Source organism: Gnatocerus cornutus, unplaced genomic scaffold, assembly GCF_029298725.1.
Source record: "Gnatocerus cornutus isolate USDA-ARS CGAHR unplaced genomic scaffold, icGnaCorn1.1 ctg00000026.1, whole genome shotgun sequence".
Lineage (NCBI taxonomy): Eukaryota > Metazoa > Arthropoda > Insecta > Coleoptera > Tenebrionidae > Gnatocerus > Gnatocerus cornutus.
Genome location: NW_028275377.1, coordinates 3,326,585 through 3,349,081, shown reverse-complemented (window position 1 = coordinate 3,349,081; position 22,497 = coordinate 3,326,585). Strand labels below are relative to the sequence as shown.

General features: G+C 35.8%; 2 protein-coding genes across 2 annotated transcripts; one reads left to right on the top strand and one right to left on the bottom strand.

Moving 5' to 3' along the window:
* The first annotated feature begins 10,042 nt into the window (after positions 1-10,042).
* On the top strand, positions 10,043-11,990 carry LOC148166089 (uncharacterized protein F54H12.2-like). The gene is made up of 2 exons (XM_088049445.1): positions 10,043-11,348; positions 11,410-11,990. The coding sequence occupies exons 1-2, from the start codon at positions 10,043-10,045 to the stop codon at positions 11,988-11,990; spliced, it is 1,887 nt and encodes a 628-aa protein (XP_087905571.1).
* An 877-nt stretch (positions 11,991-12,867) lies between these two features.
* LOC148166088 (uncharacterized) lies at positions 12,868-18,060 on the bottom strand. Its single transcript, XM_088049444.1, has 11 exons — positions 17,907-18,060; positions 17,818-17,831; positions 17,629-17,767; positions 17,399-17,563; positions 17,250-17,339; positions 17,041-17,196; positions 16,905-16,988; positions 16,781-16,834; positions 16,692-16,730; positions 16,594-16,658; positions 12,868-16,533 (listed from the first exon to the last, which is right to left on the bottom strand). The coding sequence occupies exons 1-11, from the start codon at positions 18,058-18,060 to the stop codon at positions 12,868-12,870; spliced, it is 4,626 nt and encodes a 1,541-aa protein (XP_087905570.1).
* Between the last annotated feature and the right edge of the window lie 4,437 nt (positions 18,061-22,497).

Below are 22,497 nucleotides of genomic sequence, written 5' to 3'. Positions count from 1 at the left end.
TCTTGGTAAAAAGTCATGATTTTGTAGATTTCGTGCTCTACTTTGCGAATTCAAGCCAGAAAACAACGAAAATCGGCGAGAAATAATCGTTTTGCATCGAAATATGCGGTTTTCTGTAAGAATTTTGATGATTTCGTGCAGAATTTCGCTGTTTTCTTGCGATTCAGCCGTTGAATCTTGGTAAAAAGTCATGATTTTGTAGATTTCGTGCTCTTCTTTGCGAATTCAAGCCAGAAAACAACGAAAATCGGCGAGAAATCGTCGTTTTGCATCGAAATATGCGGTTTTCTCTAAGAATTTTGACGATTTCGTGCAGAATTCTGCTGTTTTCTTGCAATTCAGCCTTTGAATCTTGGTAAAAAGTCATGATTTTGTAGATTTCGTGCTCTTCTTTGCGAATTCAAGCCAGAAAACAACGAAAATCGGCGAGAAATCGTCGTTTTGCATCGAAATATGCGGTTTTCTCTAAGAATTTTGACGATTTCGTGCAGAATTCTGCTGTTTTCTTGCAATTCAGCCGTTGAATCTTGGTAAAAAGTCATGATTTTGTAGATTTCGTGCTCTTCTTTGCGAATTCAAGCTAGAAAACAACGAAAATCAGCGAGAAATCGTCGTTTTGCATCGAAATATGCGGTTTTCTCTAAGAATTTTGATGATTTCGTGCAGAATTCTGCTGTTTTCTTGCAATTCAGCCGTTGAATCTTGGTAAAAAGTCATGATTTTGTAGATTTCGTGCTCTTCTTTGCGAATTCATGCCAGAAAACAACGAAAATCGGCGAGAAATCGTCGTTTTGCATCGAAATATGCGGTTTTCTGTAAGAATTTTGATGATTTCGTGCAGAATTCTGCTGTTTTCTTGCAATTCAGCCGTTGAATCTTGGTAAAAAGTCATGATTTTGTAGATTTCGTGCTCTTCTTTGCGAATTCAAGCCAGAAAACAACGAAAATCGGCGAGAAATCGTCGTTTTGCATCGAAATATGCGGTTTTCTGTAAGAATTTTGATGATTTCGTGCAGAATTCTGCTGTTTTCTTGCAATTCAGCCGTTGAATCTTGGTAAAAAGTCATGATTTTGTAGATTTCGTGCTCTACTTTGCGAATTCAAGCCAGAAAACAACGAAAATCGGCGAGAAATAATCGTTTTGCATCGAAATATGCGGTTTTCTGTAAGAATTTTGATGATTTCGTGCAGAATTTCGCTGTTTTCTTGCAATTCAGCCGTTGAATCTTGGTAAAAAGTCATGATTTTGTAGATTTCGTGCTCTTCTTTGCGAATTCAAGCCAGAAAACCACGAAAATCGGCGAGAAATCGTCGTTTTGCATCGAAATATGCGGTTTTCTCTAAGAATTTTGATGATTTCGTGCAGAATTCTGCTGTTTTCTTGCAATTCAGCCGTTAAATCTTGGTAAAAAGTGATGATTTTGTAGATTTCGTGCTCTTCTTTGCGAATTCAAGCCAGAAAACAACGAAAATCGGCGAGAAATCGTCGTTTTGCATCGAAATATGCGGTTTTTCTCTAAGAATTTTGACGATTTCGTGCAGAATTCTGCTGTTTTCTTGCAATTCAGCCGTTGAATCTTGGTAAAAAGTCATGATTTTGTAGATTTCGTGCTCTTCTTTGCGAATTCAAGCTAGAAAACAACGAAAATCAGCGAGAAATCGTCGTTTTGCATCGAAATATGCGGTTTTCTCTAAGAATTTTGATGATTTCGTGCAGAATTCTGCTGTTTTCTTGCAATTCAGCCGTTGAATCTTGGTAAAAAGTCATGATTTTGTAGATTTCGTGCTCTTCTTTGCGAATTCATGCCAGAAAACAACGAAAATCGGCGAGAAATCGTCGTTTTGCATCGAAATATGCGGTTTTCTGTAAGAATTTTGATGATTTCGTGCAGAATTCTGCTGTTTTCTTGCAATTCAGCCGTTGAATCTTGGTAAAAAGTCATGATTTTGTAGATTTCGTGCTCTTCTTTGCGAATTCAAGCCAGAAAACAACGAAAATCGGCGAGAAATCGTCGTTTTGCATCGAAATATGCGGTTTTCTGTAAGAATTTTGATGATTTCGTGCAGAATTCTGCTGTTTTCTTGCAATTCAGCTGTTGAATCTTGGTAAAAAGTCATGATTTTGTAGATTTCGTGCTCTTCTTTGCGAATTCAAGCCAGAAAACAACGAAAATCGGCGAGAAATCGTCGTTTTGCATCGAAATATGCGGTTTTCTCTAAGAATTTTGATGATTTCGTGCAGAATTCTGCTGTTTTTTTGCAATTCAGCCGTTGAATCTTGATAAAAAGTCATGATTTTGTAGATTTCGTGCTCTTCTTTGCGAATTCAAGCCAGAAAACAACGAAAATCGGCGAGAAATCGTCGTTTTGCATCGAAATATGCGGTTTTCTGTAAGAATTTTGATGATTTCGTGCAGAATTCTGCTGTTTTCTTGCAATTCAGCCGTTGAATCTTGGTAAAAAGTCATGATTTTGTAGATTTCGTGCTCTTCTTTGCGAATTCAAGCCAGAAAACAACGAAAATCGGCGAGAAATAATCGTTTTGCATCGAAATATGCGGTTTTCTGTAAGAATTTTGATGATTTCGTGCAGAATTCTGCTGTTTTCTTGCAATTCAGCTGTTGAATCTTGGTAAAAAGTGATGATTTTGTAGATTTCGTGCTCTTCTTTGCGAATTCAAGCCAGAAAACAACGAAAATCGGCGAGAAATCGTCGTTTTGCATCGAAATATGCGGTTTTCTCTAAGAATTTTGACGATTTCGTGCAGAATTCTGCTGTTTTCTTCCAATTCAGCCGTTGAATCTTGGTAAAAAGTCATGATTTTGTAGATTTCGTGCTCTTCTTTGCGAATTCAAGATAGAAAACAACGAAAATGAGCGAGAAATCGTCGTTTTGCATCGAAATATGCGGTTTTCTGTAAGAATTTTGATGATTTCGTGCAGAATTCTGCTGTTTTCTTCCAATTCAGCCGTTGAATCTTGGTAAAAAGTCATGATTTTGTAGATTTCGTGCTCTTCTTGGCGAATTCAAGATAGAAAACAACGAAAATCGGCGAGAAATCGTTGTTTTGCATCGAAATATGCAGTTTTCTCTAAGAATTTTGATGATTTCGTGCAGAATTCTGCTGTTTTCTTGCAATTCAGCCGTTGAATCTTGGTAAAAAGTCATGATTTTGTAGATTTCGTGCTCATCTTTGCGAATTCAAGATAGAAAACAACGAAAATCAGCGAGAAATCGTCGTTTTGCATCGAAATATGCGGTTTTCTCTAAGAATTTTGATGATTTCGTGCAGAATTCTGCTGTTTTCTTGCAATTCAGCCGTTGAATCTTGGTAAAAAGTCATGATTTTGTAGATTTCGTGCTCTTCTTTGCAAATTCATGCCAGAAAACAACGAAAATCGGCGAGAAATCGTCGTTTTGCATCGAAATATGCGGTTTTCTGTAAGAATTTTGATGATTTCGTGCAGAATTTCGCTGTTTTCTTGCAATTCAGCCGTTGAATCTTGGTAAAAAGTCATGATTTTGTAGATTTCGTGCTCTTCTTTGCGAATTCAAGCCAGAAAACCACGAAAATCGGCGAGAAATCGTCGTTTTGCATCGAAATATGCGGTTTTCTCTAAGAATTTTGATGATTTCGTGCAGAATTCTGCTGTTTTCTTGCAATTCAGCCGTTAAATCTTGGTAAAAAGTGATGATTTTGTAGATTTCGTGCTCTTCTTTGCGAATTCAAGCCAGAAAACAACGAAAATCGGCGAGAAATCGTCGTTTTGCATCGAAATATGCGGTTTTCTCTAAGAATTTAGTAGTAAGGGGGGCCCATTAGTGATTAATCAAAGGTCAATCAAAGGTCAATTAAAGGTCAATTAATTAATTAATTAATAATTAATTAATTAGTCGATTAATTGACCTAATGACTTTTTAATTGCTTTTTAATGGGATATTAATTAGATATCAAAGTGAAAGTGTAAATTAATTATATTGATTAATTAATCAATTAAGTAATTAATTAATTAACAAATTAATTAAGTCAATTAAAATAATTACTCGATTAATTAATTAATTGGTAAAATCAATTAAATAATTAATTAATTAATTTTTTAATTAAATATCAAAATGAAAGTTTTGATAATGACTCATTAAAAAATTTGATATAAAAAGTGAAACTTTTAATTGATGAAACTTTCTAATTACATCTTAATGATGCTATAATTAGTTTTCCAAGGGAACGTTTTAATTGATGGAACTTTCTAATTACCTCTTAATGATGTCATAATTGCATATAAAAAGGGAAAGTTTTAATTTATTCAATTAGAAATTAAATCAGGCTCGTTATGACATTAATTAACGGTCAAATAATGATATATAAATATAAAATTAATATGACATCAAATTAGAAAGTCGTAATTAATGAAATTAGAAACTCAATTAAATAGATAATTGCATTGACTAACGAAAAGTTAATGTGAAATTAAATGAAAATAAAAGAGAAACTTCTTTTGGTTTCTACATATATATTGTGACCGTTTGTGGGGTCCCTTCAGTTTCCAAAGTCCGTTTGTGCTACGAAGAAGTCCCCGAAGTGTTTTAGTGTCTTTTGTGTTTGTGCCTGTGAGAAGAAGAAGAAGAAGACTGCTACTATGGCCATGCCTAAGATTTCTGTTAGACGTGATCTGAAACCCTCCATCGACGAACCTCTCCAAAAGAAGAAGACAAAGCTTCACCTGGAAGCCGAGTGTGGTGTAGGAGCGAGTTCTGCAGGTCAAGATTTAACTATACTTCAACACATTCCAACACAACCACCACCACCTCCACCACCTGCAGCAGCAAAACATCAAATGGAAGACTTAGACGAAGGCGTCGAAGAAGCTATGGTTGCAAAAGCCGATGAAGTTGAGTTACAGTTTAAAGCCGTAGAAGACAGAAAACTTGTAAATGAAAAATATCGTCTGCTGAACGAAACTACGCTGCCAATAACCAAGTCCAGCTCGAAGTTCATTACCGTTGGTGTTTTGCCGTTGAAAGATTTTGAAGTGTGTGTGAGAATCCATAACTTTAATCTTACATCAGCTGCATGTTTCACCATACGGGAATATTGCGAATTCATAATGAAAAGCAAGGAAAATCTTATTGACGTTCCGGAGGTGGTTAAAACATCCCTTTTGTTCAACCTAGAGAAGTACAGCGTGTTTTTGCTACCCAACAAGGTCGTACAATTTAAGTCCGTAAATCCAGACGTTTATAATTCACTGTACCTCAAAACAGACACAGTCAACCTAATTTTAAAACTGGACGAATTTTTAACAAGTTTACTACAAGAAGTCAATGTGAGGACCAACTTCTACCCTGATTACAACATGTTTGTGATGGGTGTAGCAATGAGTATTCACAAGAATTCTCTCGTATCATATGAAAACGCTGTTCTATCACTCATACAAAAGGAGTACGAATGCAAACCCATTCTCTACGAGGTATTTTTAAAACTACCTTGTACGCTAGCCCGTGATGTGCGTAACAAGATACAGTATTTTGAAGAATTTAATAGATACGTTTAAAAACTGTTTCAACAATGTAAATAAATAAATGTATTAAGAATTTATTTTTTATGACCCCCTTCACTCATTTCTCAAATGACATGCGCTGAAACAACACTAACACAAATCAGAAATAATAATAACAACAGCATGGTCAGTCGTCGGGTCAGTTATTAGCAACTGCTGTTCGCTCTGCTACCATTTGCTAAAAAAAAAAAATCATGGACTTACGGTTTAAAACTCCTTTTACAGCGATTGTTGCTGGACCAACTGCCTGTGGAAAATCTTATTTCATAAAACGTTTTCTAAAATATTGTGATTCAATGTGTGATTCAGATTTTGAAGAAATTATATGGTGTTACGATGAATGGCAGCCTCTATATGAAGTAGAAGAAGAAGAAGCGACCATGTCGATAAAGTATTACCAAGGAATTCCTAATTTAAATGCATTTGACGATGTGAAACCGAGATTGATAATTATCGATGATTTGATGAGAGAAACCAATGGTAATGTCGTGGATATTTTCACTAAAGGAAGTCATCACCGAAACCTCAGCGTTTTCTATATAACACAAAATCTGTTTCATCAAGGCAAAGGCCAAAGAGATATATCGTTGAACGCTAATTACATTGTGTATTTTAAAAATCCTAGAGATAAGGCACAAATCAATTTTCTGGCTCGACAAATATACCCTGAAAACGTTAAGTATATTCAAGAGGCATACAAGGATGCAACCTCTAAACCTCACGGTTACTTATTATTCGATTTAAAACAAAGCACACCCGAGTCGGTTCGCATTCGTACAAACATTCTACCTGATGAACAACCAGCCATTGCTTATATTCCTAAAAGAAAAGTATAAATAGAAAGACAAACAATATCTTAATCAGTTACCAAAGCGATGTCACGAAAGATTGAACAAAACGCTGCGCTTCTAAAATTTTTGCATAAATCAAAACCGGAATATCGAAAATCTATTTTAAATTCGGCTGACAAAAATTTAGTTCATTGCATTTGCGAGTGCGCGTACAACACTTTATCGGGTAAAGTTCTTTTGAATCGCTCACAAAAAACTAAATTGCAGAGACATAAGAAATTACTTCGCGATTTGGTTAATCGTCAGATACCTGCACATAAGAAGAAAAAAATACTTATTCAAAAAGGTGGAGCTTTTCTTCCATTGTTGTTAGGACCAATAATATCCGGTGTTTTGGGGAGTTTGTTTAATAATAAATAGACAATGGAGCACGCTAAGAAGATGATCCTAGTTGACCCTTCTGTTTTCGAACGGACCCAGAATAATAATAACAATCAACAAAACATGGTCAGCCACATCGATAGTGAAATGAAAAAAATACTTGACATGAAGAATATTGACGACAACGAAAAATGGACTCTTTATAATCAAATACTGCGAAAATATTTAAACGTTATGAGTCGTGCACGTGAGCCAATTGCTTTACCAATAATTGAACAACAAGAAGTACGTAAAATTAAGGATGAGAAGTACAAAGAAGCTGATGCAAACATAGCAAAAATAGAGCCGAATTCTAATAACTTTTCAAACATTTTAGAAACGATTCCAAAAAGAACACAAAAGAAAGCGAAATCTTTACTTGACGTTTTAATAAACAATCAAGTTACATGGGATGATAAAGGCATTGTATCTTATAACGGTAACACCATTCAAAATTCCAATATAGTTGATTTAATCGACGACATCATGCGACCTAGTAGTAGTGTCAAATCATCCACTGCACCGGACGGTTGGGAGGATTTTGCAATTGTGTTGAAGAAAATAAATGTCCCGCGTACATTTATCGTAAATTCTCAGAGATTAAAACATATAAACGAAGAAGAAACGGCAGCAGCAGCAGTAGAAAGCGAGGAAATTGAAGGCTCACCGAATTCTAAACAGAGCATGGAGACACCTACGAGAAACGATTATGAAGAACCGTTAAGCAGAACGCAAAGAAGGAGAAGAAACAAGCAGCAAACACCTAATTCGGTATCGCCTTCAAATAAACGTCGATTCTGGTTACCATATTAGATTGAGTGATTAATAAAATGAACTTTATAAAAGACCGATACTTTACTCTTGCGGATCCTCTAAGTTTTTCCGGTGTCACTAAATTAGCCAAGGAATCAGATGTCCCCAAACAAGAAGTTCAACACTGGTTGGAAGGTGAAGATTCCTACACTCTACACAAGCAGGTTCATAGAAAGTTTTCCAGAAATAGATATCATGTAACCAACATTGATGATCTTTTTCAAGCAGATTTAATTGATATACGTAACATTGCAAAATATAACAAAGGCATAAACTATCTTCTAAGTGTGATAGACGTGTTTTCAAAATTTGCATGGGTTAAACCTTTACGCACGAAAACAGGCAAAGAAGTAGCTGACGCATTTGCTGAAATTTTCAGTGAACGTGTACCTGTAAGTATTCAAACGGACAAAGGTAAAGAATTTCTTGCTAAAAATGTGCAAAAACTGTTCAAACAACACGATGTAAACTTCTATACAGCAAATAATCCTGATGTAAAGGCTGCAGTCGTAGAAAGATTTAATAAAACGTTAAAAACAAAAATGTACAAGTACTTCACTTACTCGAACAGTTTTGAGTATATAAACGTATTACAAGACCTTGTGAAATCCTATAACAGCGCTTATCACTCGACAATCAAAATGTCCCCTAACGAAGTAAACAGAGATAATGTTTTAACCGTATATAATAATATTATGAACGGTCGTCTAAAATTAAAAAATGAAAGTAAGAGAACAATTTTATACAAAGTTGGTGATTACGTAAGAATAAGCAGGTACAAACATGTTTTTGAAAAAGGTTATGTGAACAATTGGAGTGGTGAAATATTTAAAATTACACACGTAATAAGACGAGAGCCAGTTGTGTATAAGATCTGCGACTTGTTGGACGAACCTGTAGACGGAGTCTTTTATCAGCCGGAACTTCAGCGCGTAACGTACGACCCCGAAAATACATTTAAAATTGAGAAAGTATTAAAAAAGAGACACAAAAAAGGCAACTGTGAAGCACTTGTACAGTGGAGGGATTACCCAACAAAGTTCAATTCTTGGATTCCGTGCGACGCGTTAACAACGATATGAATCAGAATAAGGATTTTTATTTATCACTGGTGTCAAACAGCTCTACCGAATATTTTCCTAATAACACAACTGCGAATTTTTACACTCAGTTACCAAAAACTATTCATTTAGATGGCGAATGGTGCGTGGGTTTAACGGAAATTCAGTATCCTTGCTCCTTTATGAGTGTCAACAAGGGCGAAAATGTTATATACTGCATCTACAAATTTAACATGAAAACACTGATAACTGCTGGTGGTAATTCTATCGGTGATGTGAAGTGTAATGAACGCTGTGCCATGTTATCGAGTGATGTAATTTTGCGAGGAGAATATAAATCTTTTGAAAATCTACTGAAAGCTATCAAAAATGGTCAGCACCAAATATTGAACGATGAAATTACTGGAGATTACAAATCTAGAATAGAAACTGGAAACTACGATTCGATAGAAGATATTTTACATGCTCTAAACACAATAGAAACTCTGAAGATGGAAAAGGTATTATTTAAGTTTGACAGTATCTCAAAAAAAGTACATGTCGCTTGTGGTAGCAAAGAATTAGTATCACTGGTGCTTTCGCCAAAACTTAGTCTACAGTTGGGATTTGAGCCCGAGACAAACGTGTTAAATAAGAGATCATCACACCCCGCAAATGTTATGCTGGGTATGCCATCACATCTTTTTATATATAGTGACATTGTTGAGCCACAGTTAATTGGTGATACGCTTGCAAAAGTGTTGCGAGTAGTAGTTATTGACAATCAACGTTACATTTACGGCACTCATAATACTCAAGAATTTTCACACCCTCACTATATACCTGTACTGAGGAGAGAGTTTGAAAATATCGAAATTGATATAAGAAGTGTGACGGGTGAAAAAGTGCCATTCCAGTTTGGGACCGTGTGCGTTAAACTTCACTTTAGAAAAATTTCATAATGAACGCTTGTCATTATCACGACTATTACATCAACCAAGCCGGCTCAGGTATAGGTTCAATTTATAAAGGTGCTAGTTATCAAAGAGGTTATGGTTTCGGGAGTTTTTTAAAAGGTCTTTTTCGTACCGTTTTGCCATTTTTAAAAAGCGGCATAAAGACTATCGGTAAAGAAACACTGCTTAGTGGATCAAACTTACTTAGTGACGTCGTTAATGAGGTGCCCGCAAAAGAGGCGTTTAAAACACGTTTCAACCAGTCAGTTCAAAATTTAAAACGTAAAGCTGAGGATAAAGTCAATAATCTAATTGGTTCAGGCAGTATAAAAAGAAAGCGCATGAGGAATAAAGTTCAGAAGCAGTTAACAGCTCATCGTGTAAAGAAGTCTAAGCGTAAAAGTGCAACAGCAAAATATCAGGATATTTTCACATAAGCGAGTATAGTATAGAGAAAATACAAAATGTCTTTCCTACACCCAAACAGTTGCGAGTGTGCCAAGAGTGAACTCGATCTTTTCGCATTACCACCGACACAAACGAGTATTGAGTCAGGTCAGTGGGTTCACTATAAAACAGTGTCCAGCATATCGGAAAATAGCCCCCTTGAATTTGTTGCAACCGGGTGTGACGATTATATAGACCTTTCTCAGACCTTACTTTCGGTCACTGTAAATATTGTCAAAGAAGATGGAACCAAGTTCGTCGAAGCTGATAAAATAGCACCAATTAATAATCTTTTGCACTCGATGTTTAGCCAAGTTGACGTGTACTTGAATCAAAAACTCATCTCACCTCCTAACAACACATACGCTTACAAAAGTTATCTGGAGACTCTTTTAAATTACGATGCTGGCGCAAAGAACTCGCATCTTACATGCGGATTATGGTACCAAGATACAGCTGGAAAAATGAACACCATCGGTGACGCAAACGCTGGATATGCTAAGAGACGAAAGTTAACATCGGCAAGTAAAGAAATCGATCTCATAGGACACTTGAACTGTGACATATTTAACCAAGAAAAATTTTTAATGAACGGTGTAGAGTTGCGTTTAAAGTTTGTGCGATCACGGGATAGTTTTGTGTTGATGGCCGATGGTGTAGTTGGAAAATTACATATTAAAGATGCAACTTTGCTGATTAGAAGAAATAAAATAAATCCAACAGTCCTGCTTGCGCATACAAAAGCTTTGGAAATATCTTCGGCAAAGTATCCCATAACTCGAACTGAATTAAAAGTTCTAACGATACCGCAAGGCGTACAAGGAAAATCTTTGGATAACGTTTATTTAGGGCAATTGCCAAAACGATGCGCCGTGTGTTTTGTTACTAATAAAGCATTTAATGGCGATTATACATTAAATCCGTTCAATTTTCAAAATTTTGGTTTGAACTATTTATCACTCTACGTGGATGGAAATCAAATTCCTAGTAAACCGCTACAGCCAATTTTTGATGGTGCTAGTAAGAATTTTGTGTCGATGTATCACACTCTTTTTTCGGGAACGGGAATACACTTTTTGAACACTGGCAACAACATTTCCAGGGAAAACTACGCTGAAGGATTTTCAATTGCTGTTTTTGATTTAACACCTGATTTGTCAGCGCATAACAATCTCTCGTGGAATTTGATAAAAAACGGAAGTTTACGAATAGAAGTTGCGTTTAACACACCTCTCGAAGAAACTGTCAACTGTTTGGTGTATGGGGAATTTGACAGTGTAATTGAAATTGATAAAAAACGTAATGTAATTGTGGATTATAGCAGTTAATTTTGTATTTGATTATAAGTAAACAAATAAAATGTAAAAAAACAAAAATTTGTCAGTCTTATTTCGAACGTCCAACAAGATGGTTGTCTTCATCGACTACCAGTGTTTCAGCTTTGGGGACTCGGATAAAAATCTGATCATAAAAGAGTTGGCGATTTTAAATTGTTGTGGTGAAAGTGCGCCAATGCATTTTCTGCTTAAACCACCGGAAGATATTCCTACATTACCGCACAATTATCAAAAGCAGGCTGATTGGTTAACCTACAATTTTCACGGTCTTTGTTGGTCAACGGGTGATACATTGTATGAAAACTTGGATAAAATATTGCAAAAAGCAACCGAAAACTCAACTTGCATCTATGTAAAAGGTATAGAGAAGAAACGTTTTTTAGCCAAGCGTCTACCAGAATGTAATATTCTGAATATTGAGAACTTGGATTGTCCGTCGTTTCGAAATTTAAGAAAGGATTTTGACACACAGTGTTGCAAACATCATTTATTTAGAAAAGCAATGTGCGCGTTGCGAAATGTTCAGAACTTGAAAAGCTGGTACGATGAACACAGTGCAACTGAAAAACTGTCTGGAGAAAATATCTACGAAGAAGAGGAAATATCATGTTCTTGTTTCGGCCTATAACACACTACCACGTTTTGTTAGTAGACCGTCACTAATAATTTTCAACAGCGACCCCGACTATATGCCCGGTACTCACTGGATGGCCATTTACATCGATAAATTTGGATTTGCGTATTTCTTTGACAGTTTTGGAAGGCGTCCATCTAAAAAAATTTCAAGTTTTCTTCAAAGAAATTGTTTAATGTGGTCTTACAACTCGCATCAAATTCAAGATGTAACATCAACCCTTTGCGGACAGTACTGTCTTTTGTTTCTTTTCAACTACGCTATGGGAAATCCAATTGAGACATTTCTAAACACGTATGACTATGATTTCAAAAACAACGATACAATTTGCAATAATCTCTTTAATAAGTATTTCTCATAAATACACAAAGACGCATACAAAACCACTTGTTTTCTTTTACCTTTTATACCCAAACGACATTCTTTTGATGGTGTACGGGGTGATGCGGGCGGCGGCCGGGAACGCGCACCGGGAAAACGCGCCGGGAAACGCGCCGGGAAACGCGCCGGGAAACGCGCCGGGAAACGCGCCGGGAAACGCGCCGGGAAACGCGGCCGGGAACGCGCGCCGGGAAACGCGGCCGGGAACGGGCACCGAAAACGCTGGCTTGGAACACTCCCAAAAAACGTGCACTTCAATTGTTTGTAATGCTAAGATACTGTAACCGTTATTTATTTATTTTAATATGGGACTAACAACCAAACAAAAGTGTAAGAGGTAAATATGTACATTTATTCACAAAAATGTATGCCTATGTTATTATTAAAACAAATTTACATAGACACACACACATACACAAACATATATAAAATAAAATTTTTACACACAATACAAAAAAAAAAAATAAATAAATAAAAATAAAAATACATGTCACTCGAAGCCGTACGGTAAAGTGTCAAATGTGTTATCGTTTAAACGGCGCCTTTTGGTATAATTTATCTTGTACAGCTTCGAGCTGTTCTTAGTCAAAACTTCGTAAGTCTTACTTCTAACAATTACCCTGTCCTCTAAATGTATTTCCTGTCCTGTATTGTTGCACACCATATCTCTCATTTTTGAAAAATTTATATGCTGAAGATTTTGGTAATTCAACGTGATTCCTTTAATTTTACAAACATAGTCAATTTTATTTTCTTTCGAGTTCAAAAATTTATAACTATAGTTTTTCGGCCCCCCGCTGACAAATTCTAAGATATAACTCTCCGGACCGTAATCGGTCATTTCATTAGTTAAATCTCCCAAAAAATCGCCCGTTGGTGGTAACCATTCATCATTTTTATGCGTGAAGATGACACTATCTGTATCATAGTATAATACTCGTTCGTTAAGCTGCTCTAAGTATTTGTATAATTGTAGACGTGCGTTTGCCGTAGTGTATGCAGCGATAGCGACGTTAACTGTTTTTGACGGCTTCACATCCTCAGCACATCTGTCCCAGGTAGCCATAACTGTGTCGGGATTAATTATCGTAATGTCATGTACCACCGCTGAAGGGTTCGTAACTAGTTTAAACAAATCAGATGGATTGCTGATTATCTCTGTTTGTTGCAAATTCTCCCGCTGACCGAATTTCCCCCAAAACGAATTCAACATTAGTTTCGATAAATACCGCATACCGGGGTTTTTAGCGATTTTAGCTCGGTCTAATTGAACCCCCTCGCGTGCGTAATATTCTTCAACATACCGGGACTTATCCGCATCCGTTAGACACCACGATGGCCAATCTGAGCACTCCTGTTTTATTTTCAAAAAATTATTTACGTAACCTGTGAATAGACCACCAATTTTTGAAGCTGGATCGTACATCGTGACATCATACTCCCATATTTCATGGTATTCTATAATTTTGTACTCCTTTTCCAAAGCTTTTCTTAGTTCATCAGCTATAAATGTACCCGTAAATTGACGCTCCGTACCTGAGTGCTGACAACGGTTTTGATTCGATGATTCGACACATACGCGACACAGCGGAAACGTCAATTTTCCGTTACATCTATAAGGAAGTACCGGGTGATATAGACCTCTGGGTGGTTCAACGACGCATTTAATTATACCTTCAATTGTATCTATATCAACCTGATTACAGTTTTCAGACCCTACATAAATTTTCTTAGGGTGACCCGATGGATATTTTCCGTACTTGTTGACGAAAGGGTAAAGACTGCAAACGTCGTAGTACATTATCTTCTCACCCGGTATACATTTGTGATACAATTTGCACGCGTTTGTTCTGCCGCCGTAAAAAGCATCGCGCGGATTTAGTGGTGTTGTCCGGTTAACATTTTGTGAAGCTAAAAATGGGATTATTAGTGGATTCTCATTTTTCAATTTGTTAAAAGCACATTCCCAGATGGTCACGAGATTGTACCCCGCATTTCTAATACGGTTTTCTTTGTATAAGGTGTTTTCACGACGCGAAAACAACGAATCGTCTTTCGTGGATAGTTTGGCCGTTTGATTGGGAAAACAACTTTCGCATCCGTGCCACCAACATCCGTGAAATTCAAACACAGTGTTTGTAGCTGCGCAAAAACCGTCAACCAACAAACCTTCTTTTAAGCGAACTTCGCGATCATTGCCGACATGTATAATGGTGATATTTTCGCTATGGGCCATCCACGTAAGCCATTGCAGTGCAGAATAGGATTGATTATCACATCTTCGATACCCGTTACGCGGTATGACGGCAATACTATCTTCTTTTAAAAAGTTCCGACGAAACACAAGATTGCACGCCGAAGCTATAGTTATGCATTCTAAAAACGGATCAACGCGATTTGTTTCTAAAAAGTTGAGCCTTAATTTTACGCAACTTCGCCGTAAAATATCAACGTCTGATATACAATATTTAACTATCTCATCCTTCATGTTAAAAACGTAACCGTTTGCTATTTGTGCATCATACCATTTGAAGAATGTAACTCTATCATCAGGCTTCATCATGTCACAACCGTAATGCTTTGCATCAGGTAATGGCCCTACGTATTCACTGTTTTGATTCGTGTTGAAAAAATGGGGAAAATAACCTTTACAGCCTGAAATTTTGAATGTAGTCGGAAATTTTGACAATGGTAGTTGAATGAAGTTTAAGCTATCAATGAAGCGAATTGATTCACCGCATTTAATTGACATTAACTTAGCCCCGGTTCGAATAACAGATGGCTGCCATCTCGAAAAGTTGTTAAACAGAAATTGCAAAATAAAGCAACCGTCATAGCCTTTCAAGTTATGGGCTATGGCTGTAACTTTAATTTTTTTTGACATGTTTGATACATGTTCTAACAAGTTTTCTATTGGATTGTCTAAAAAAATGTGTTGCCGGATTCCGCAAAACGAACATTCGTCTGAAATGTCATCTTTTGAAATGCACTGGTGACAGACTTGCTGTACCACGCACACATTTGGTACATGTAAATAGTTGTCGTCTTGAACAACCGTATCTTGGGTCGTTTCTAAATCAAAAAATAATAACAAAAACATGGAATTATTATCAATAACTTTTTGACTCAGTTTGTTTGTTCGTATATAGCACAAATGTCTAATTGGTTTCTTTTCACCGCATACATCGCAAAACTTAATACCGCAAACATGAGTTTCTTTGCGTTTTATCCAAATATTTTGAAAACAATCTCTACACTTTTGTAATTTTTCACATATCTTTAGTTTTTCGTGTTTGGCCAGACAATTACCGCCGCGGAAAAATCGGTTACACTTAGTACATTCAATTTGATTGTTTTCAATTAATTCACATGGTGGACTTGAATGACAACATGGGCAGATGTAGGGACAATTTTTATGTCTACTGTTATCTCTACTTCGGACACGGCATCTCTCGCAGAAATAGCTCGTCGCAAACACCCCTGTTAAACTTAATATCACATTATAATGACCATTTTCCATGATTAAATTTAAGCACGGCCGACCTGTAAGTCGAGCACCCTCGAAATAAACAGTTCTCCCTTTTCGACTATTGTAAACAACTATAGTGTAATCATTCAAATATTCTTGGAGAATATTAATGTGTCTGTAATCGCCGCCATTTGATAAATCTATATCCGCTGCAATGCATAAACTCTCCGCCAAATCTGATAAAAGTTGTCTACCGTGAGTGCCTTTGAAAATTTCCAAACTTTTTTTCAGAAAACCCGAATCGCAAAAATGTTTTGCAACCACAACGGCTCTCGCTAAGCATCTGTTATCAGCGTCATTTTCTATACAATAAACACTGTTTTTACGTAATGAAAATTCGTTAAACCCAACAGTTAGAGCATCTGATGCGGATGGCGTACCTTTTCCCAAAGGTGGTCTTATGCAGTCAACTCGTACACTCAACACACCATCAACGAAAAAGGATGCGTTACTTTGGAGTACCTTTGCGATGAGATCCATTATCACATGGTTGCTGTATTGCGCCAAATTTCGGAATGAAACGTAGAGTGGTTTGTCGGGGTGTTCATGATTCTCGAGTACCACGCCTACAATATCCGTCTGTGCAAAACCTCTGCACATGTGCTTGAGAAGCTCATCAGTAGCATTCTGAAAATTCAGGATTTATTTAGCGATACATGTTTTTTTTATTTACTTATTTATTCTGACCTGCAACCAGACAATAGGATCGCCCGTACATGTTTCTTTTTTAAACTGAAATCTCATACGGCGACCTGTGAGAGCGAATTTTGTCAACGTACACTCACTTTCGCCCATACTCTCCAGATAAGTATGTGGTGGTATATCTAAACAAAAAAAATAATAGAAAATTTCTTAACATACTGCTCGCACTCACCTAAATTTTCCAAGTAAGTAGGCGAATTTTCCTCGCTTGCATATGGTTTCCATTCTGTTTTACATAAAAAAAAACAAAAAAAAAGTTTATATTACCACTTAAACGGATAACAAAGTTACTTTACCTGAACTAGCATCTTTTGATGTTGAAGGTTGAGGATTAGTATAAGGATTAAATGCCACAAAGTGCGAAATGATATTTACCGGGTCTGAAAACCGTAAAATTAAAGTGATGAATGATGAAAAAATATATTTAGGTACCTTTAGTTGTTAATTTGTTTTTATTTATTTCGTCACCAGCTTGTGTTCTTTCTGTTTTTACAGCGTCATCATCGCTGCCAGGAATTTCTATGATCTTGCAATCGTCGTCGTCATCCTTGTTGCTCTTTTTTCCACTTGCGATATGTTGAGCAGCAACTGTACCTCATATAACATTAGAATAATAAATAAATAAATAGTTAATCTCTCACCGTTTTTTAAGTTTGATGCTGAGACAGAAGCCTTGTCGCTATTTGTTAAATCACTAGTTTCAGTCCCCAATGGTGTTTTTCTCTTCATTTCTAATATTTAACAAAATTCGGAAATTATCACCTTTAAATTAATATTTAAATACACTTACCGAGCGATGCAGTAACTGAACGTCGTAATTGAACATAGCTGTCAATGTCAACTTCACTTTTTGGGCGATCATTTTGTAATAATTTGTAATCAATAAAAGATAAAGCCGCTTTTTTCATCTCGCTAGTGTTGAGCAAACCGCATTTAAACATTAATAAAATGTTATCTATGGATAGCGAAGCAAGCAGAACTTTGAAAGATTCCATTTTCGATGTCACCAGAGAAACTAACACAATTCAGGCGAAACACACACTGTGAAAAATTTTTTCAACTGAGAACATATGACTCGGTGGTAGCAGCTTTTAATACTGAGTGTGAAAGTTTTGAAAGTATGAAGAAAGGGGTAGGTAATTAACATTATTTTCTGTTTCTAAACCCCGACGCATGAGTTGACCGACCGGAAGACAACCTTAGCGCTACCGGCACCAGCTTTTCTAATCTCTTAGTCAAGAAATACAATGCCTAATATTCACTAGCGCAGTCATTAGCCAGAGAAAATCATAATTCACCATTGTTTGTTTGCCAAAACACCCTCATCATCATCAGCATCATCACCATCATCATCGCAGATCCATAGTTACGATGGGAAGTGTACGGAGCCGATTTCCCGAAAGACAACCTTGTTTCTAGCGACAATAGTTTTCTAATCCGCAGTAAATACATTGTCTAATATTCACTGACGACGTCTATTAGTCAAAAAAAAAAAAAATAAAAATAAAAATAAATTACCATTGTTTAATTGTCAAAATATCCTCATCACATCCGATATGCTTACGATGTTAAGTTAAGAATTTATGTGCTTAATGAGATTGCACTTGTCACACAAAAACACTCATCCTTAACCGCTCATTTTTGCGAAACTCTTTTTTTTCTTTCTTGGTTAAATGCGGTGGGACTTCTTTAATGATGTCCCCTCGAATAACGGGAGTATATCCACCGTGATTATCGTCATCCCAAGACTCTTCATCTTCTGCTTCTTCTCCTTCTTTCTTATGTATCAGCATTTCTTGATTCTGGTCGGCTTTACAATTTCTCTCCGTATGTTGAGCATGTGGAACGGGAAACGTTGGTTGCATCCGTCGCTGACATTTATACTTGTGCATCCACATCCTGCTAGCTTTCACCCAATGATCTTTGATAAATGGACACTGAACCAATTCTGTTAAAAAAAAAAAATGTTTAATTTCGTAGATATGATTAAAGTTATGGAAATAATAAATAAATAATTTCTTACCATCATCCATGTTTAATAACGGCGCGTTAATTGAAAAAACAATTGAAGATCTATTTTCTTTTACTTCTTCTTGTTCTTCCTCTAACCAACACACACAAAGTCACTAAGACACTTGGGGGACTTCTTCGTAGCACCAACGAACTTAGACAATGAAGGGCTCTATCAGAAGGCAGTAATTTATGTAGAAATAAAAACAAGTTTCTCTTTTATTTTCATTTAATTTTACATTAACTTATCGTTAGTCAATGCAATTATATATTTAATTAAGTTTCTAATTTCACTAATTAGACTTTCTAATTTGAAATTTCATTAATTACGACTTTCTAATTTGATGTCATATTAATTTTATATTTATATATCATTATTTGACCGTTAATTAATGTCATAACGAGCCTGATTTAATTTCTAATTGAATAAATTAAAACTTTCCCTTTTTATATGCAATTATGACATCATTAAGAGGTAATTAGAAAGTTCCATCAATTAAAACGTTCCCTTGGAAAACTAATTATAGCATCATTAAGATGTAATTAGAAAGTTTCATCAATTAAAAGTTTCACTTTTTATATCAAATTTTTAATGAGTCATTATCAAAACTTTCATTTGTAATGGGCATGACTAAATTTCTAATCGAAATGAATAAAAACTTCTTTCCCCTTTTTAAATAGGCAATTATTATGATCATCAAATGCTGCAATTACTCCATTTTTATTCGTATAACTTCATTTTGGCAAATAATTTAGTTATCTTGTACATTTTTATATCGTGTTTCAAGATTTTCATTTTTCTAATATAATTATTTTTTCTAATCATGTACTCTCTTTCCAAACTAGTGTACGACGGCTTCATTCTGAAACGTTTACAAGTAAAGTCATTGTAACAAACTGAAAAAAAAAAACTTACTTGGTGCTGACGAACCTGTGCTGGTAAACTAAATTAAATTTCGCCCAAATCAAAATATTTTAAGGGAAAGACAAAATCATCACTACCATTTACAACTTTCTATTCAATAGAATGCCAGGTAATTACAACCTGCCTAATGACATCTTTTGGGTGTAGAGGGGTGAGAATCGGTTAGACAGTATTTAGTTTTGAGCCACCTCTGTGAGCTTGAGGGTACAGATCTTCAATTTGTTTTTTTTTTTTAATTTAAAGTTTCAAGTGTTTCTGTTGAAATGGCTGAACATCAAGGTAAGTCAAACAAGTCTATTATCTTTACCTAATACAACCTCGTTCCAGAATATTGTTACAAATATTATATGGATTCGGTGAGTAATCCCATATGCTTGTGGTGCATAAAAAGAAAAGCGCTACTTTATGTTGAAAAGATTCATCAACACTGGGATAAAAAAATGGAGCTCCGGTGCTATAGGTGCAACACTAATCTCGTGGATGAGGAGGAAGCGACGGAGATATGCTTCGAAGATGAATTTATTGACGAGGTCAGAATGGAAACCGAAGAAGAAGATGATGATGAGGACGATTCAGATGATAGCGGGAATAGTACAGATGAAAATCAATAAAATTTCATTATAAAGTGATTTTTATTTCCCACCATTTCACATTTTTTTTTTTAATTTCTCAACAACATTCAATCCCCTCAAATTTAATTTCAAATTTCCCGCAATTGATGTGAATTAACAAATTCAAATTTTGCCACCTTTTTTCAAAATTCAAATTTCCCGCTGTTTAACTTTTACCAGGTTATGCAACCACATGTATAAGTGACTTTTATTTTCCACAATTTCTGGTTTTTGAATTCCCCGCCATTTTATAATTTAAATTTCCCGCAACTTTTACTTCAACAAATTCAAATTTTGTCACCCTTTTTCAAATTTCCCGCTGCTTATCTGATCAAGGTCACTTAAAAACTTTCACCAGGTTATGCAACCACATGTATTGAATTGGTCAAGGTCAATTAAAACTTTCTCTTTTATATCTATTTAATTATGAGTCATTATCAATTTGTCATTATCAATTTGATTACTCAATTATTTTAATTGACCTTGACCTAATTACGTAATCAAATTAATTGATCTAATTAATTCAACTTTCACTTTGATATCTAATTAATATCCAATTAAAAAACAATTAAAAATTCATTAGCCTAATTAAAGCGCTAATTAATTAATTAATTAATTAATTAATTGACCTTTAATTGACCTTTGATTGACCTTTGATTAATCACTAATGGGCCCCCCTTACTACTGAATTTTGACGATTTCGTGCAGAATTCTGCTGTTTTCTTGCAATTCAGCCGTTGAATCTTGGTAAAAAGTCATGATTTTGTAGATTTCGTGCTCTTCTTTGCGAATTCTAGCCAGAAAACAACGAAAATTGGCGAGAAATAATCGTTTTGCATCGAAATATGCGGTTTTCTGTAAGAATTTTGATGATTTCGTGCAGAATTCTGCTGTTTTCTTGCAATTCAGCGGTTGAATCTTGGTAAAAAGTCATGAATTTGTAGATTTCGTGCTCCTCTTTGCGAATTCAAGCCAGAAAACCACGAAAATCGGCGAGAAATCGTCGTTTTGCATCGAAATATGCGGTTTTCTCTAAGAATTTTGATGATTTCGTGCAGAATTCTGCTGTTTTCTTGCAATTCAGCCGTTGAATCTTGGTAAAAAGTGATAATTTTGTAGATTTTGTGCTCTCCTTTGCGAATTCAAGCCAGAAAACAACGAAAATCGGCGAGAAATCGTCGTTTTGCATCGAAATATGCGGTTTTCTCTAAGAATTTTGACGATTTCGTGCAGAATTTTGCTGTTTTCTTGCAATTCAGCCGTTGAATCTTGGTAAAAAGTCATGATTTTGTAGATTTCGTGCTCTTCTTTGCGAATTCAAGCCAGAAAACAACGAAAATCGGCGAGAAATCGTCGTTTTGCATCGAAATATGCAGTTTTCTCTAAGAATTTTGATGATTTCGTGCAGAGTTCTGCTGTTTTCTTGCAATTCAGCCGTTGAATCTTGGTAAAAAGTCATGATTTTGTAGATTTCGTGCTCTTCTTTGCGAATTCAAGCCAGAAAACAACGAAAATCAGCGAGAAATCGTCGTTTTGCATCGAAATATGCGGTTTTCTGTAAGAATTTTGATGATTTCGTGCAGAATTCTGCTGTTTTCTTGCAATTCAGCCGTTGAATCTTGGTAAAAAGTGATGATTTTGTAGATTTCGTGCTCTTCTTTGCGAATTCAAGCCAGAAAACAACGAAAATCGGCGAGAAATCGTCGTTTTGCATCGAAATATGCGGTTTTCTCTAAGAATTTTAACGATTTCGTGCAGAATTCTGCTGTTTTCTTGCAATTCAGCCGTTAAATCTTGGTAAAAAGTCATGATTTTGTAGATTTCGTGCTCTCCTTTGCGAATTCAAGATAGAAAACAACGAAAATCAGCGAGAAATCGTCGTTTTGCATCGAAATATTCGGTTTTCTCTAAGAATTTTGATGATTTCGTGCAGAATTCTGCTGTTTTCTTGCAATTCAGCCGTTGAATCTTGGTAAAAAGTCATGAATTTGTAGATTTCGTGCTCTTCTTTGCAAATTCATGCCAGAAAACAACGAAAATGGGCGAGAAATCGTCGTTTTGCAACGAAATATGCGGTTTTCTGTAAGAATTTTGATGATTTCGTGCAGAATTCTGCTGTTTCCTTGCAATTCAGCCGTTGAATCTTGGTAAAAAGTCATGATTTTGTAGATTTCGTGCTCTTCTTTGCGAATTCAAGCAAGAAAACAACGAAAATCGGCGAGAAATCGTCGTTTTGCATCCAAATATGCGGCTTTCTGTAAGAATTTTGATGATTTCGTGCAGAATTCTGCTGTTTTCTTGCAATTCAGCCGTTGAATCTTGGTAAAAAGTCATGATTTTGCA